The 15,760-nt window shown below is 48.3% G+C and overlaps 1 protein-coding gene across 4 annotated transcripts in view; it reads right to left on the reverse strand.

The window, feature by feature from the left end:
* The window catches only part of LOC135921690 (teneurin-m-like), a 32,361-nt gene that overhangs the window by 8,955 nt on the left and 7,646 nt on the right, over positions 1 to 15,760 (reverse strand). For 2 of the 4 annotated variants that reach the window (XM_070535303.1, XM_070535302.1), the window contains exons 1-3: positions 2,747 to 3,091; positions 1,860 to 2,636; positions 399 to 1,017 (exon numbers count right to left, since the gene is read on the reverse strand). In XM_070535303.1, the coding sequence (XP_070391404.1) occupies positions 399 to 1,017; positions 1,860 to 2,636; positions 2,747 to 2,776 (1,426 nt within the window). In that variant the 5' untranslated portion in view covers positions 2,777 to 3,091. Of the gene's footprint in view, positions 1 to 398; positions 1,018 to 1,859; positions 2,637 to 2,746; positions 3,092 to 15,760 lie in introns of those variants that run through there. The other 2 variants (XM_070535305.1, XM_070535304.1) reach the window with 2 other exon arrangements.

The following is a 15,760-nucleotide window of genomic DNA, read 5'->3' on the forward strand; positions in this document are numbered from 1 at the left end:
GGATCTGCTTTATAACGACATGCTACTTGACTAGGCATGACGAAAGCGGTGACGTCAAAATCAGCGCCGGTGACTCGGGAGAATCGCCATTAGATTCTAGGGCAATCGGGCATGGTAGCAGGACCGTGCCCCGGCCTTTGGTTCCGCCCGACCACTCCACACCAACATCTAAACTTTCGAAACCCTACACCCCTTCCTCAGCGATGAACGTGCCCTGCAAGTCGGTCACTCAGCTTCGGGAGAGCGGGCACCCTTTGCATCGGCCCATTTGTATCGGCGGTAAGTCCGACCACCAAGCACCAACCACGAAAACGGGCGAAAGAGGCAAAGAAATTTAAGCCTTAAAATACGTTGCGCTAAGCGCACGCGGGCATCGCTCTGAGCGCGTGGACACGCACCCCGGCTGCAGTCGTCGCCAGTCCACTGTTCGAAGCAGACGCATGCCTCGCGCTCCAGGTCGTAAACGCCGTGCGCCGAGCAGTCCGGCAGGCAGCGGCTGAGCCGCTCGTCGGCGTCGCTGCAGTTCGCACCGCGCCACCCGGGCTTGCACCAGCAGCGGCCCTGGACGCAGGCGCCGCGGGATCCGCACTCCGGGTCTGGGCAGTCTGGCCGCTCGCAGTTGTCGCCGCCGAATCCCGGCTCGCAGATGCATCGGCCGCGCACGCACCGGCCGTGTCCCGAACAGTCGGGCAGCTCGCAGAGGTCGTCACGCACGGCGCACTCGGCGCCCTTCCATCCGGGCTCGCAGCGGCAGCGCCCCTGGACGAGGCGGCCGTGGCCGCTGCAGAGCACGGGGCAAACGCTGTCCGCGCAGTCCAGCCCGATGTACCCCGGGAAGCAGTGGCACTGTCCCAGGCGGCAGCTGCCGTGGCCGTGGCACTGGCTGGGGCAGCTGGTCGGCACGTCCCGGGCAATAGCCGGCTGCAGGGCTAGCGACACCGGTAGCGGGTCGTCGTTGATCAGCGACAGGAACCATGTGCCGGGTTCCAGGAAATGAATCAGGTCAACCTCTTCCAGCTGCGAGCAAGCAGCGCGCAGGCGCGTGGCGCATAGTGAGCCGCGCGCTCGTTATGCATGCATGAGGCCACTCGCGTGTCTTGGTGCAGACGACGTTTTAGAGCTAGTTCTTCGCATCAAGTACTGTCGATCGTTCTAACGCCCTGCATTCACACAACTTTGTTTAGCCACAGTGCCTTTTGCGTAAATATTTATTTATTAATTATTCAGGAACCTACATCGCCCAGCTGGGCATTATTGTATAGCGGGGTCGAAATATAACCAGAATGAAAACGTTGAAGCAAACAGGCACAGCTGTCACTTGAACATTCAGCTGAAAGCACGCGTCTTGCAAGGATGAGGAAAACATTGTTGCGGAAATACAGCGAGTTGTTCTTAGGGCTCATTTCTATGATTCCTATGACTTGTCGCTATGGTAACCTGCGTAGCTCAGAGATAGGGGAGGGGGGGGGGGTACCAGCTCCAGTTGCTAACCGGTGGGTGGCACTGCAGGTTCTGCTTCGCTGGGATTTTAGAATTTTTCATTTTCGAAGCTGATTTTAAACAATATATGTATGTTAGGATTTCCTTCATGTTCTCTCTGTAACCAATATATATGGACGGTTAGGCTCGCTTCCGTTAGAATCACTCTTGTGTCCCATTATCTTGGAGTCCAGCATACAACAGTGCACTGAAGTTCTTGTCGTGTACTGTACCGATCTGCTCTAACCCTCGACTACAGGAAGTGTTAGTGTATTCTATTCGAAAGCTATTCTAACGACGTCAGGCTATACCAGTGATACCGCTGCAGAAGACACGAACGCGCTGGTTACACGACGGAGCGGCATGGGCCGTGCACTCACGACTGCCGACCGGTGTCCCCCGGCTGTGGCCACCACTTCGGCCACGTCGCGGGCGGTCAGCGATGGCGGCTCGTTACGCCTGGCCAGCAGGGCGAGCCGGGCGCCCTGCGGCGCGGTCACGTTGAAGCGCACGAACGCGGCCTCGGGCTGCTCGAAGCGCACGTTCCAAGCGTCGTGCGCCTCCAGGTGATGGGTGAGGCGGGCGCCCAGCTCCACCTCGGTGTATGCGTCAGCCTGCGCGGGCGGCCGGCACGGCTCCCGCGCGGCAGGTTGCTGCTGATTATGCTGGTGCTGTTGATTGTGCTGCTGCTGGTTGTGTTGCTGTTGCTGTTGCTGCTGGTTGTTGTTGTTGTGCAGGTGTGGCGGAGGCGGCGCGGAAGCGGACAGGCTCTCGGCCGCCGCGTCCAGCAGCACGCAAGGCTTGGCTGCAGGTCCGGCGGCGGCCACGTAGGCGAGCGCCGCGGCCAGGGTGGCCGCGAGGGCGGCCAGCGCCAGGCAGGCCCACTGCCAGCCGCTGCGCGGCCTTAGCCGCTGGGTGAGCGCGGCCGCGAGGGAAGTGGAGGCGGCTGGGGGTGCCTCGATGATGAGCTGCGGGTTGACACGGCTCGCGGCCGGCGGCACCATGGGGCCGGTGGTCTCGCTGTAGCTGGGCGGCTCGGCGTACGCGTTCCGAGGCGGCACTGCGGGCGCCGGCTCCGGCGGGCTCTCGGGCCATGACTCGGAGCTCGCGTACGGCCGCCGGTGCAGGGAGTCCATCTGCGACCGCGGCTGCACGCCCTGTGAACCGAGAGAATGTGTGATGACGTCATATCCTACTGGTGGCTTCGCTCGGCTATATCGGTGCGCTCGTCTTGCGCAAGTAGGCGAAGTGCTACTATAGTACGTGCCCCGAGTGGTGCACAGACGCAGGAAGCCATACATGTGCGTTCCGAGTGGGGGTGCAGTCATCTGTCCTATTCAATGGCCGGTCCTTCTAAGACTGACCTGGGGCTGAAGCATCTCCAGTGACTGGTGAAGCCTTACAACCTGAGCATCACTACAAACGGCGCCCAAAGCACGAGCCCCGACAAGGCGCGCTGGAAAACGGCGGATCCGGAGAGAAATGTTCCCAGTGGGGAACGATCCCCGGCGTCTGCAGGGCCGACAGTGCTGTGCCGGCATGTCGAGTGAAGCTGGTTCTCAGTTTGCGCCTCGGTCTCTTAATGTTCTGTCCTTCTTGTTTTGTTTGCTTGTTTTGATATTTGCTTTTTTGACCTTTCCACGACGCGGTGGTGTTGGTGCGCGCGCACGTAGCACGAAAAAAGTGTACCGAAAAAGTTTTTCTGCCTGAGCATCTCTTAGACAAACACAGCGGCGTGTGGGACTGTGACAAGCAATGCGCGCAAAAACCGCGTGCATGTCACACAAGAATAAGCAAGCTATGGCGTGAAGCCGTCTGTGCGTTCTTGAAAAAAAAACTCAGGAAAAGCCCGAAGATACACCGCATATTCTTCATGATGCAACGTTTTCCAATCCTAGTCTTTACACGTGATAACACAAGAGTGAAAGAGCACCAGGAGTCGCACTCTCAACTTATTACCACTGCTCATTATGGCGCTCATTATGACAGATGTTACTAAATGATGTCTAATGTGTTTAGCAGCAGATGAAACCCAATGAGGCTAGTTGTAACTTTATCTTTCTCATCGTATACCTAGTTAATCTCGTTGCGAGGCTGCCCTCTAGCTAACTTCACCCGCACAAGGTGTCCGGAATACCGGTCAGTGCAATGCCAGACTCACTAAGCCATTTACACAAATATTGTACCGACACGCCATTGATGATGGTGGCGTCGTGGCCGTTTTACACTTTGGCATGTTGATGATCGCCTATTGCTAGCACAACGTTCATTGCGGAAGTACGGGGGAGATATACTTTATTGAAGAACGGGCTAAAGGAGGAAAGGGGGGAGTGTTGCTTGCTGCAGGCTCTTGCAAGATCAGTCGGAAACTGGTCCGCCCTAGCGCCGCCTGTCAAGTGCGCTAGTACCTTAAGTCCGTCACACTACATCCAGTAACACAAGTGACGAATACTGGCGAGGACGAATCTGAAACGGGGCGCAATTCACAACGCACGCATTCGAATAAAACGTGTCGAAAGGACAGGGAGGCGAGAAGCCAGGTGGTCGGTCAACTCTAAAAATTTACTTATGCTGCCCGCCCCCTCCCCGCTGCTATGATGTTACCATGTCGTCATGTGCCTTGCCGTACCCGTAATGGAAATGGAGAATTAGAGCTGCTGAGACACCGCGGCAGGTTCTACATGCTTATTTGAAGGGGGACTAAAGGTAGGGAGGCCAATAAGACAGGGTAGCATGGTGAGGGTGAAATAACTTATACGATGTACAGTTCACTAAGGAGTGCACATACATGACAAATAGTAAAAAAGAAAAGGTAGGGTGACTGGTGCGTCTGTCAGAGTACACGGTGGAACGTTCCATAAGTTATATAGCGCCAATGGGTTTTCTCTGGAAACTAGTGCGTTGACGTGTACGTAGCTGACCCTTACGTCTCGACAGCAGAGGAGCAGGACAAGCGACGTCGCCAAACAAGCGGTTTCACTTTTTGACTGAAGCACCTACTAATTTCGACCAAATTCTTTTTGCATTCGACTGACCGAATGCAAATAGCAATACAAACCGGAGCGTAGAATCAGAGAGCGAGTATTTTTTGGTGTAAGTACAAAGCTGGTACGTGACGTTGTAAATGAAATGGTCAGCTCTGAAGGGCGGTTCAAGACTGCACGCAGGCATTGAAATTTCATGTGTATACCGCGTCGTCGTCCCGCTGTAATTTACCTGCTTCACCTGCCGGTGCTTCGCATCTGTGATGTGTTTTCACTTGTTCTTGAGCAAGAACGAATACAAACAAGCGAGACTGAGCAGGTGAAGCGCAGGTGAAATGCACCTGTTCAGTCTTGCGCTTCACCTGCGCTTCACCTGCTCAGTCTCACTCGTTTGTGTTCGTCCTTGCTGAAATGGTTTCCTCACGCTAGCCAACAAAAGATGGAACTTCCCCAACTATCCCAATTTGAAGCTTTGCTTACTCGACTTTCATTAAGTTTGTGGTAAGAGGTTGACTTATTAGAATAGAAAATGAAGGGCAAACTTCGATTGGAATTTCGCGCCTGTCGAAGCCCTAGCGCAGTTAAAACAATGCGACGTCACGGGATTTGGAGTACTTTCAGGTATTTTGTCTGTTGAGGCCCTGTAAAAAATATTCCCAAAACTTGCTAAGTTCAGTCTTTAACGCCTTTGTAGTTTACCGATGTAGTTTACCCTAACAAATAAAAAACAGGAAAAAAAGAAAAGGAAACAAAACAAAGATGATTCCGAGTTGACAATGTTAACATTTATGACGTCGCGGTGGTGCGGGAGCTTCAACGCAGTGTCACCACCCATCGGCACCCGTCTTTTTTTGTCTTTTCTGGCCTTACCAAGCCACTTCTACTTCTCACAATAAAAGAGTGACTTGTTTGGTATTTTGGAAAGCTAATTTACTAATGCAGCTCAACTCATTTGTTTTCATTCATTTCATTTATTATACCCCTCAGGGCCAAGGGCATTACAGAGGGGGAGTGGTAAATACAAAAGAATGAAGAAGACAAATACAGTTGGTCACATGAGTGTTTATATAGCACCTGTATATAGGTACAATATTAGCTAAGGCTTCACGGAACTGTTCATAATTAGTAAGGCCTACAACTTCAGCGTAAAGATGGTTCCAGTCACGTGAGGTTGGCGGCAGGGATGATTGTGAGAAACTTTTAGTGTTGCATGACAAAATGCCGAATTTGTAATGATGATCAATACGACGGGACGCATAAACTGGATGGGGGATGAGGTGATCTCGCAGAGTATGATGATGGTACAACTTGTGGAAGAGGGCAATACGAGACACTTTTCTGCGAGATGCCAGCGATGGGAGGCAAAGATTAGATTTCATGTTAGTTATGCTCGCTGTGCGGTTGTAGTTAGCAAGAATAAAACGCAAAGAGTTATTTTGAACCATCTCGAGGTCATTGATTAGGTTTTCATGAGCAGGGTCCCATACTGGAGTCGCGTATTCGAGTTTGGGTCGTATTAAAGTTTTATATAACAAAAGTTTCAGATTAGTAGGTACGTTGAAAAAGTTGCGGCGTAGTTAGCCAAGCATGCGATTAGCGTATTTAATTATGCTCTCAGTATGAAGAGACCAGCTGAGGTTAGAACTGATGTAAACACAAAGATATTTATATGAAGAAACTGATTACAACGTCATGTTGTCAATGTAGTACGACGGTATGGTAGATGTTTTCTTAGACACACGCATGACGTTGCATTCGTTAATATTTAGCTCCATTAACCATTGATTGCACCAGTTCCCTATAGCGGTAAGGTCCGACTGAAGTAATTCAATATCTTCATAAGGGGAACAGAGCGAACAAGACGACGACAAAGTGCAAGGACACAGGACGAGCGCTCGTCCTGTGTCCTTTCACTCCGTCGTCGTCTTGTTCGCGCTGTTCCCATTATGAATGTACACCAACTCGCCCAACATTCCACTTTAATTCAATATCATTAGCATTGAAAATTTCTCTGAAAATGGCGAAATCATCAGCGAACAGACAGATATTGGAATTGATAAGCGAGGGAAGATCATTAATGTAGATTATGAACAATAGAGGTCCAAGGACGGAACCCTGTGGAACACCTGAACGAACCTCTGTGAAACCGTAGTTAACGCCGTTAGCACAAGCAAATTGCGAGCGGTTGAGAAGAAAACACTCAATACATTTCAAGAGGTTACAGTCAATGTTAAGTTGTTTTAGTTAGTGAAGAAATAGTTTGTGACACGCCTTGTCGAATGCTTTAGATGTATAGATAAAGCAAGGTTTCATCTGTATAGATATTCATAAAAGGTTCATATGTATATAAATCAAGGTTTGATCTATATGAATATATATATTTATAACAATACAGTTAAGAACCTTGATTAATGTATTATTTAGTGCCTCTTTAAAATCTATCACGGAACGTGACGTGTGTACACAGTGTTTCACTTAACTTGGGCCAAACATTAAAAATATGCAAATACTACGTCGCTGGAGAGAATCAAGGTAATATCGTTTACCGCCGCTTGGAGATACTCAGATAGTTTTCTTGCATTCAACTTAATTAGATAATTAGTCTGAATTAATTGATTAATCAACTTCCCAATTATTATAGTAAGATGAAAAGTGTCAGTCAGAAAATCATAAAGCAACATGAGAAACTTTCGATAAAGCTTTCTGTTGCTCAATACGTGCTACATAAGAGTGTTTTCCCGAGTGTGAAAGAAGCCCGCGAATACACGCAAAGTGCCTCCAGCAGCAAGTCGCGCGGCAATTATGCATGCATTCGCGGGCACCGTTCACGCTTGGAAAAATACTTTTATGTAGTACTTATTGAGTAACAGACAGCTGTATAGGGAGTTTTATAGCGAAGCTGTTCGCGGCTAGGTTCTGGCGTATCTCACCTCCGTGGAGATAGACCAACAATTTTTCATACGTGGGTTGATACCGAAGATAGTGCAACGTCGGGCCGACCCGCGGCGGAGGTGCAGTTCGCCATTAAAGGCCCACATACACAACTTCGCTCGTCATCTTTCTTCACAAAGTGGAAGGGCATTGAATTTTTTTCATGTTGCTCTACAATTTTCTCATTTACACTTTCATCTAACTATATTAATTGAGAAATAATTAAGACTAATGATCTAATTATGCGGAATGAAAAAAGTCATCTCAGTATCTACAAGCGACGGCAAGCAACAGTACCTTGATTCTGTCCAGGTACGTAGCATTTGCATATTTTTAATGCTTGGCTCAAGTCAAGTGGAACACCCTTATGTGGATCAACAAATATGGTATCCACAGCTCGAATTGCTGGGTCCTCGTTTGCTATCGTATTTTTGGATGGTGATGTTTCCAAACACCTGGTAGTACAGCGTATTGCTACAAGAGATACATGTACGAATTTGTCAGAGAGAAGGCGTCGTAGTTACTTCGAAAAGTTAATTGCCCGGGAATCGAACCCAGGACCACCGCCTGACCGAGGCAGTCGCTCTGTCAAACTGAGCTAGTCGGGATGCTGGCTGTTTATGAGGGCAGATGGCGGGTACCGGATAAACCCTACTCCCGGCTTTATAAAAACCGTTTTAAAAGAATATTCTACTACTCTCGTGGGTTAATCGACATGTTAGTCTTGTTGTTTAGTATAAACCTTGAATATTGTTACAACACAAATATCTGTTTGTGTTTTTAGAGTGTACATTATCTTCACCTACCTTCACCTACCTTCAATTTTAGTCCATAGAAAATGCCTTTTTTTATGCGTTTGCATTCTTAAGGTGCTTCACGGACTTTCCGGGGGTTAACTATGCTTTAGATAATCAGGTAACTGAGAAATCTGCGAAGTATAATCTACCTCTCTTTACCGCTTTCATAGATTATGAAAAAGAATTTGATTTTATAGAGATACCAACAATCATTAAGATATTGCGTAATCATTGAGTACAGGGGCGCTATAACGTAAATCTATTTCAAACTTTTTTTATTCCGATTCGGCAATCAGCCTTCCACAATCGGTCAAAAACTTTTTGAACCACCTCCATTCACCTGTCTGTCACGCGACGTCAAGAAAACCGCGATAGCTCCCCATCTGACATGACGTGTACACACTGATTATGCAAGATTTCACCAAACAAAAGAAAAATAGTTATTTCTGATTTGACGCCTTTTTGTCATTAGCCCTCGGCTACTGGCCAAAAGTTTTCGGGTGGCACCCACTTCACCTGCCTGTCGTGCGACGTCACAAAACCGCAAAAACTCACGCGTCAAAGTGACGTGTACGCGTTAAAGATGCATTAATATGCCGAACAAAACTGAATTTTCTTCTGAATAGCCGCAGGCTGCCCCGTTCCGAAACGAATAAAAGATGGCTGCCGCCGATCGCTCAGGCACTGGCTACTCGCACCTGCCGGAAAGCATGGCTTTATTTGTGTATAATAAAACTTTTTGTGTGGTCGTGTAACGTTCTCAAGCACTTTCGGAACGTTTACAACCTCGTTATGCCCATTCTTCTTTGCTGAGGATCCGTTTTAGCGTCATTATTAATCTTCCGTTGCATGCCGCCGTGATTTTCGACCAACCACCGCAAGCTAAGTAAGGGAAAGAGGACCAATTGCAGACACCGGCACCACTCTCTTCATCCAGTCATCGATTTTCAGTGCAGTGGCTCGGGCCCATTGAATCCCTCTCCACTTGAGCGTGCTCCTCGCCTCTTGTCAGCCAATTAGATAGGACAAGCTGCTCAGTGTAGGCAATGTTATTCGTTTTTCAAGCAAACAAAAGCGACCTCCTATGAACGAGGAAAGCGTTTGATTGGTCTGTTCAGACAACCCTGCGGGTCACCGCCCGATGCTTGCGTCGGCGGTTACGCAAATTTGACGTCAGGTGATTGGAATAAAAACACATTGGAATAGTTTTACGTTATAGGGCCCCAGGATACGCATACGTGACTATCTTGGGAAATATCTACAAATATTCCGCAGCTACGTTGCTGTTAAAGTAAAAAATTACCTATCAAGAAATGGGTCAGGCAAGGAGATGCAATCTTTTCAATGCTATTTACTACATGCTTAGAATAATCATTTAGTCTGTTAGATTGAGAAGGCTTAGGAGTGAGAATGGACGGCGAATATCAACAATCTTCGGTTTGCAGATGACGTTGTTTTGTTCATCAACACTGGGGATGAATTGCAACAAATGATTGAGGAGCTACCGAGAAAGTATAATAGTAGGGTTGAACATTAATATGCAGAAGACAAAGGTAACGTTCAATAGCCTGGCAAGGGAATGAGAATTCGTGATCACTAGCCAGCCTCTAGGGCGTGTGCAGGAGTACCTTTATCTATGTTAATTACTCACAAGGGACCCTGATCATGAGAAGGAAATTTATAAAAGAATAAAAATCGGTTGGAGTGCATACGGCAGCCATTACCAAATCCTAACTGAAGGCTTACTTCTGTCGCCGAAAAGAAGAGTGTGCAATCATTGCATGCTGCCGGTGCTAACAAATGGGGCAGAAATTTGGAGCTGAGCAAAGATGATCGGGAACAAGTTAAGGACCGCGCGAAGAGCGATTGAATGGAAAATGTTATGCGTAACGTTAAAAAAGAGGAGGCGAGCGGTGTGGATTAGAGAGGAAATGGTGATAGCCGGTATTCTAGTTGACATCAAGAGAAAAAAAAGTTGGGCAGGCCATATAATACGTAGGGAAGATAACCGATGGACCGTTAGAGTTACAAAATGGGTGCCTAGGGAAAGGTGGCGCCGTCAAGGATGGCAAAAAATAGGTGGGGTGACGAAATTAGGAAATCGGGTAGCGCAAGACAGGAGTAACTAAAGACCGCCGAGAGAGGCTTTAATGCTGCAGTGGGCGTAAATATAAACTGATGATAATGTATGTATCTAACCGTTCTCGCGCTGGCCTGGGTCACTGCACGTAGTCTAAGGCCGAATGTTTAGACCACCGGGCTGCTGTGCTGAGGAGACAGGGTTCAAAATCAACCGTCGGACCAACTTGAGTCACTGAGTATGTGGTAATATGAGGGCATATGTGCCGCTATTCAACGAGCCTCTTTCACGCTGACGTGGGTCACTGAGGATGCGGGACTGGGCATGTACCACTCTTCAATGAAACTCCTTGGCGCCGACTTGGAACACTGGGTATGTGCCGATCGGTCTGTGTTTGTCTTCAGTGAATCTCTCTAATGCCAACTTGGGTCACTGGGTAATCAGTAAGCGCAGATGTGTGCCGCTCTACGCTGACAGAAAATATTTTTTAAATCTGCCTGATACCGGGCCGGATCGAACTCACGTCACACGGGCTCCTCAAGGACAGCAACCCGACGCTTCAGCAGGCTGCGGCACCAATTCACTAGGTATGTGCTGCTTTTAAATGAACGTCTTTCCCGCCAACGCTTTAAAGAGCTACGCCATGAAGACAGAGAGGGATATTTACGGAAAGGCAGAGAGGTCGGCCTGAGCTATAACTTGCTCTGGCCTGGTATACTCTACACTGTGGAAAAGGGGCGGGGAAAAAAAGGGCTGTTGAATGATGATGGTGATATGAGGAATAGGTGCGTATATACAAGTTCGCAGCGTTGTGGCGTCCCTAAAGCTGTGCGCCCAGCCCAGTGGCTTGGAGAAAGGCTATAGCGGCACTTGTTATCAGGACTGCGCTGTTTGCATTAGGCCACGGACCTAAAAGAAACTGGTCTGATAGCGGCCTCTTATCGACGTTTGCAATGGAAGAGACCGGTTGCTGTCGTTCTTGCGGGTACGCGGAACGACCGCAAAATGTATGATCAAATGTTTCTGGTAATTTACAGTATTCACAATTTGGGCTAGTATCACTGCACCCTATCAGATGTCTATAACGGTTGGTTATTGTGACACCAAGGCGAATCCGGTGCACCATGCTTGTTTCGCTTCTTTTCAGCTTGTGAGGCATACGGAAATTTCATTTCTTGGTCCCAAAGTATGCACTGGGTATGTGCCGCTCTTCAGTGAACCTCTCATTAACTTGGGTCACTGTGTACGTGCCATTGGGTGCGCAGCAAGTGACGGAACAATTGCAGGTGTTCGTACGCACCGGCTCGCCACGCTTCGCGTCTCGGAGGCCACGCGCGGACTTGTCGGCAGCGCCACTAGATGGCGCAGCGTTTCCAGAACCGTTTAGTAAGAGGCGATTGGAGGATTGGTAGAAGAAAAGTAGGGAAACGACAAAAAATGAAGACGTACAAAAGCACAGTTCGCAATAGGGGATCAGAAAATTTGGGTGTGGTAGTTCATAGTGTTTCTTTTTCTTTTTTTTATTGTTTGACCTAGGTAGGACATTAGACAGTATAATAGCAAGAGCTTGGTGGCGGAACCCGCTGCCCTGTTCCAAAGGTGACGCTCATAACATCCATCCATCCATCCATCCATCCATCCATCCATCCATCCATCCATCCATCCATCCATCCATCCATCCACCCACCCACCCACCCATCCATCCATCCATCCATCCATCCATCCATCCATCCATCCATCCATCCATCCATCCATCCATCCATCCATCCATCCATCCATCCACCCACCCATCCATCCATCCATCCATCCATCCATCCATCCATCCATCCATCCATCCATCCATCCATCCATCCATCCATCCATCCATCCGAAGTGTTAGAGAGGAGCTCGGCTTATGACGCATTTCTCAGCGTTCGCACGCACCTGCGCGTCATGCATTTCAGAAGACACGCACAGGCTTCGCGGCGCCGCCGCTAGATGGCGCCAAGTGTTTTTAGGGAAGATCGAAAGAGGAGTCCCGCTGCAGTACACGCCTCATACATAATTAGTTTCGATGGTGGCACTACGTTGTGTCGCCTTATTGATTCAATGCTAAACGCATTGCCGTCGACAGCCACTGGGAGATGGGTTATGCCGAATTTTCGGTTACTTAGTTGTCGCACTGGCCGCGACACAGCCTGCCTGTATTATGTCTAGATGGTACCAGCCTTCAGGCATTGTTCCAACAAACGTTTGTGTTTCTTCATGACGACTTAAAAAAGATGTCAGTGTATCCATCATTCAGAGATGATTGGCGACTTTAACGCTTAAAGCAATTTAGAGAGGAAGAGGAAAGGGCGGAGAGGCAAGGAAATTAACTAGACTTGGCCCAGTTTGATACCCTACACATGGAGAGGGGGATGGGGGAGTGAAAGAAAGAGAGCAGGAAGGCACGAATCTCGATCGCACTTTCCCATGAACTAAGCCAGGTGCAGCATATGTAAAATCGGGCGCTCAAGTCTGTCACCTTCAGGCACTGTAGAAGAGCTCGAATTGATTTCAGCGCGGATTAGCTGTGAGATTAGACTCCCAAGACGTTGGCTTCTGTAAACGGCCAATCGTCCGGTCTACTCAAGGCACACTGGAGAGCCTGGCGTTGTTTATCGAAACTAGAACAGTGGCACGTACAGAAGATGATCGATGGCCTCTTCACGCCTGTACTTAGCGCACATGGGCGAGCCAGCCATGCCTATGCGATAGTTGTATGACTTATGAAGGCTACTCTTGCCCACAACTGACACAGCAGTGTTGCATCATGCCGTGAAATGTTTGTTGGTAACTGCAGTTTTAGTTGTGGGTCGAGGCTGTATAATCGACGGTTATAATTCTGAGGAATATTCCAGTGACTCAACGTAATGGTACACGTGATATTGTGAATATCTTTGCCGCGTCTACTCTCGATAAAGGTAAAAGGAGTGTCGTTGCTCCAGCCTAGGCACGTCAGGCAGCGTCGTCGGTGAGGTGGTTACTAACAATGCCACAATGTTGCCACATATTATTGGTGGGTGATTGCTGATGATATATGTTATATGACGATTATCATTAAATGTAGCACTAACCCAGTGTCCCAAATTGTCGTGAAAGAGGGTCATTGAAGAACGGCACGTGCCCAGTGACGAGAGGGTTTGTTGAAGAGCGGCATGTACCCAATAACCTAAATTTAGGTGAAATAGTGTCATTGAAGAACGGCTCATACCCGGCAATACATACCCAGTGTCCCAAGTTGGCGTCAAGGAGGTCTGTCGAAGAGCGCGGCCTACTACATAAACCCCGCGACCCAAGTGTGCTGACGGTATGTATTGAATTTGATTCCCTCAGCACAGCAGCCCGATGCTCTACCCATCTGACAACGGACTACCCAGACACTCAAGTTGGCGGCAAGAAAAAGGGGCATACATAGAGACATACCGCAAACTGGGTGAAGTTTCCAAAGTGTTAATGCTGCAGCATTAATAATAATGAGGGAATGAAATATTTCCTTCCCAGTCTTTCCCAATTTAAGGATGCAGCAGTATGCATCGATGGGCACAAGAATGGAGATTTCAGTGACCTGATTAGGGTGTGTAAGAATAGGGGTGACTGTCGGGATATATGAAGTAGCCTGGCATTGAAGGGGGGCTCTTTCCCAACCCTATTGTGACAGGCGACTGCGGTTTATGGGAAGCATTTCGTCACGGCGCAGGGACGGCGTACAGTTCTACGCACTTCTCCCGTCCCCTCACCGGTCCTTTCCAAACGGCTACGCACGTGAATAGCGCCGGAAGCCATTAATCACAACGCGGAATTCGCGCCAGCGTAGTAATCCACTGGCCGTTTTTCTTTTCTCCTACCACATAGTTTCATTGTCTGAAAGTCACGCGCTAGCCATGACGTCACCGACTGGCTGTCATTACGGCTGGGCGCGGTGGTCGCTCCCCCACCGTTTTCTGTCAGTCCCCCGGGTAACAACGCCTCTCGATTATGGGAGGGGATCGAGATGGCGGAGGGGAACAAAACGGGGACATTTGCGCAAGCGTTTCTTTCTGACCATAACGCGTTCCGTTCGCCGCAGTTATTTTTTTTTTTATCAGAGTGACTGGCTTGCCTATACATCCTTATGCAAGTTATGTCGGCCTCACCGATACAGCACATTAAGTAGATACTACCAACGAATACTGATACAGAAAATACTGCAGGCCCTAACGCTTTCACTAGCAGTAGTGCTAATAGTTTTTACGTTCTACAAGGGAGAGAAACCATACAATTTTTTTTATAATTAGGTCTGTTTCCGATTATTTAATGCTTCGCTACAACGTTGCGTTGCGCAACTGTCTTTTGGCCGTTTCCTACCACATCTGAATTGTTTGTAGCTCTTACCCCTTCCCTGTATTATCTGCCTTGTACTGTTTGCTTTGGTCTGTCATTTTGTTTGCATGTTATATCTTTGAATTGTAATTAGCGTATTTCATTGCTTTCTTCTGTTTTGACCAACAATGTTTTGTTGTTTTGATTGCGACCCACTCCTGTATGAGCCTGTAAAAAGGCTTACAGTATAGCTAAATAAAATAGAAACTGACCAAGGTGTAAAGTATTTCATGCGAGAAAAGCGAGAAAGTCGCCCGAAGGACCATTGTACATGGCCTACTACTTTCTACGTAGGGGAAAGGCAGGAAGAGTGATAGGGAGATCGGATGGTGATGATAATGTACATTGAACTATGTTCATGTGCGATATGCCTACATGTTCTGCGCACAACTCGTCACAATGCGCAGGCAAAGACAACATCAAAAGCAAGAGCGAAATTACGCTCTAGGAAAGCTAACAAACAAGAGTAGTGGTGATACACCCACTGTACAAATGAAATAAACCGTGCATAAAATACACAAAGTGAAAAGGAAATATCTCAACACCTTATATTACCAGACGTTCCGTCACTTTGGAGCTCAGCAGCAATGTCCTAACAAGCAATGATTAGAGTTTTTCCACACATTTACCGCGCAGTTGATCTGTATTAGAGAATTACCCCTCTGCAACAGGCAAAGTGGGCACTCTTATACGGAGAGGAAGATTTAAAAAGAATTTAAAATTATGGGGTTTTACGTGCCAAAACCACTTTCTGATTATGAGGCACGCCGTAGTGGAGGACTCCGGAAATTTCGACCACCTGGGGTTCTTTAACGTGCACCTAAATCTAAGTATACGGGTGTTTTCGCATTTCGCCCCCATCGCAATGCGGCCGCCGTGGCCGGGATTCGATCCCGCGACCTCGTGCTCAGCAGCCTAACACCATAGCCACTGAGCAACCGCGGCGGGTAGAGAGGAAGAAGATTGACGAGGCGGAAAAAGTAGCAAAAACAAAAGTCGGGTGTCGACGTCGCGTTCAAGAGTCCGCGTAATCTTCGCCGAGACCTCAGGGATTTTGACATCGTCTGCTGACGTCTAGTTAAAAAAAAAAAAGCGTACAATTATTT

The sequence above is a fragment of the Dermacentor albipictus genome, chromosome 3 (assembly GCF_038994185.2).
Source record: "Dermacentor albipictus isolate Rhodes 1998 colony chromosome 3, USDA_Dalb.pri_finalv2, whole genome shotgun sequence".
In the NCBI taxonomy this organism is placed as follows: domain Eukaryota; kingdom Metazoa; phylum Arthropoda; class Arachnida; order Ixodida; family Ixodidae; genus Dermacentor; species Dermacentor albipictus.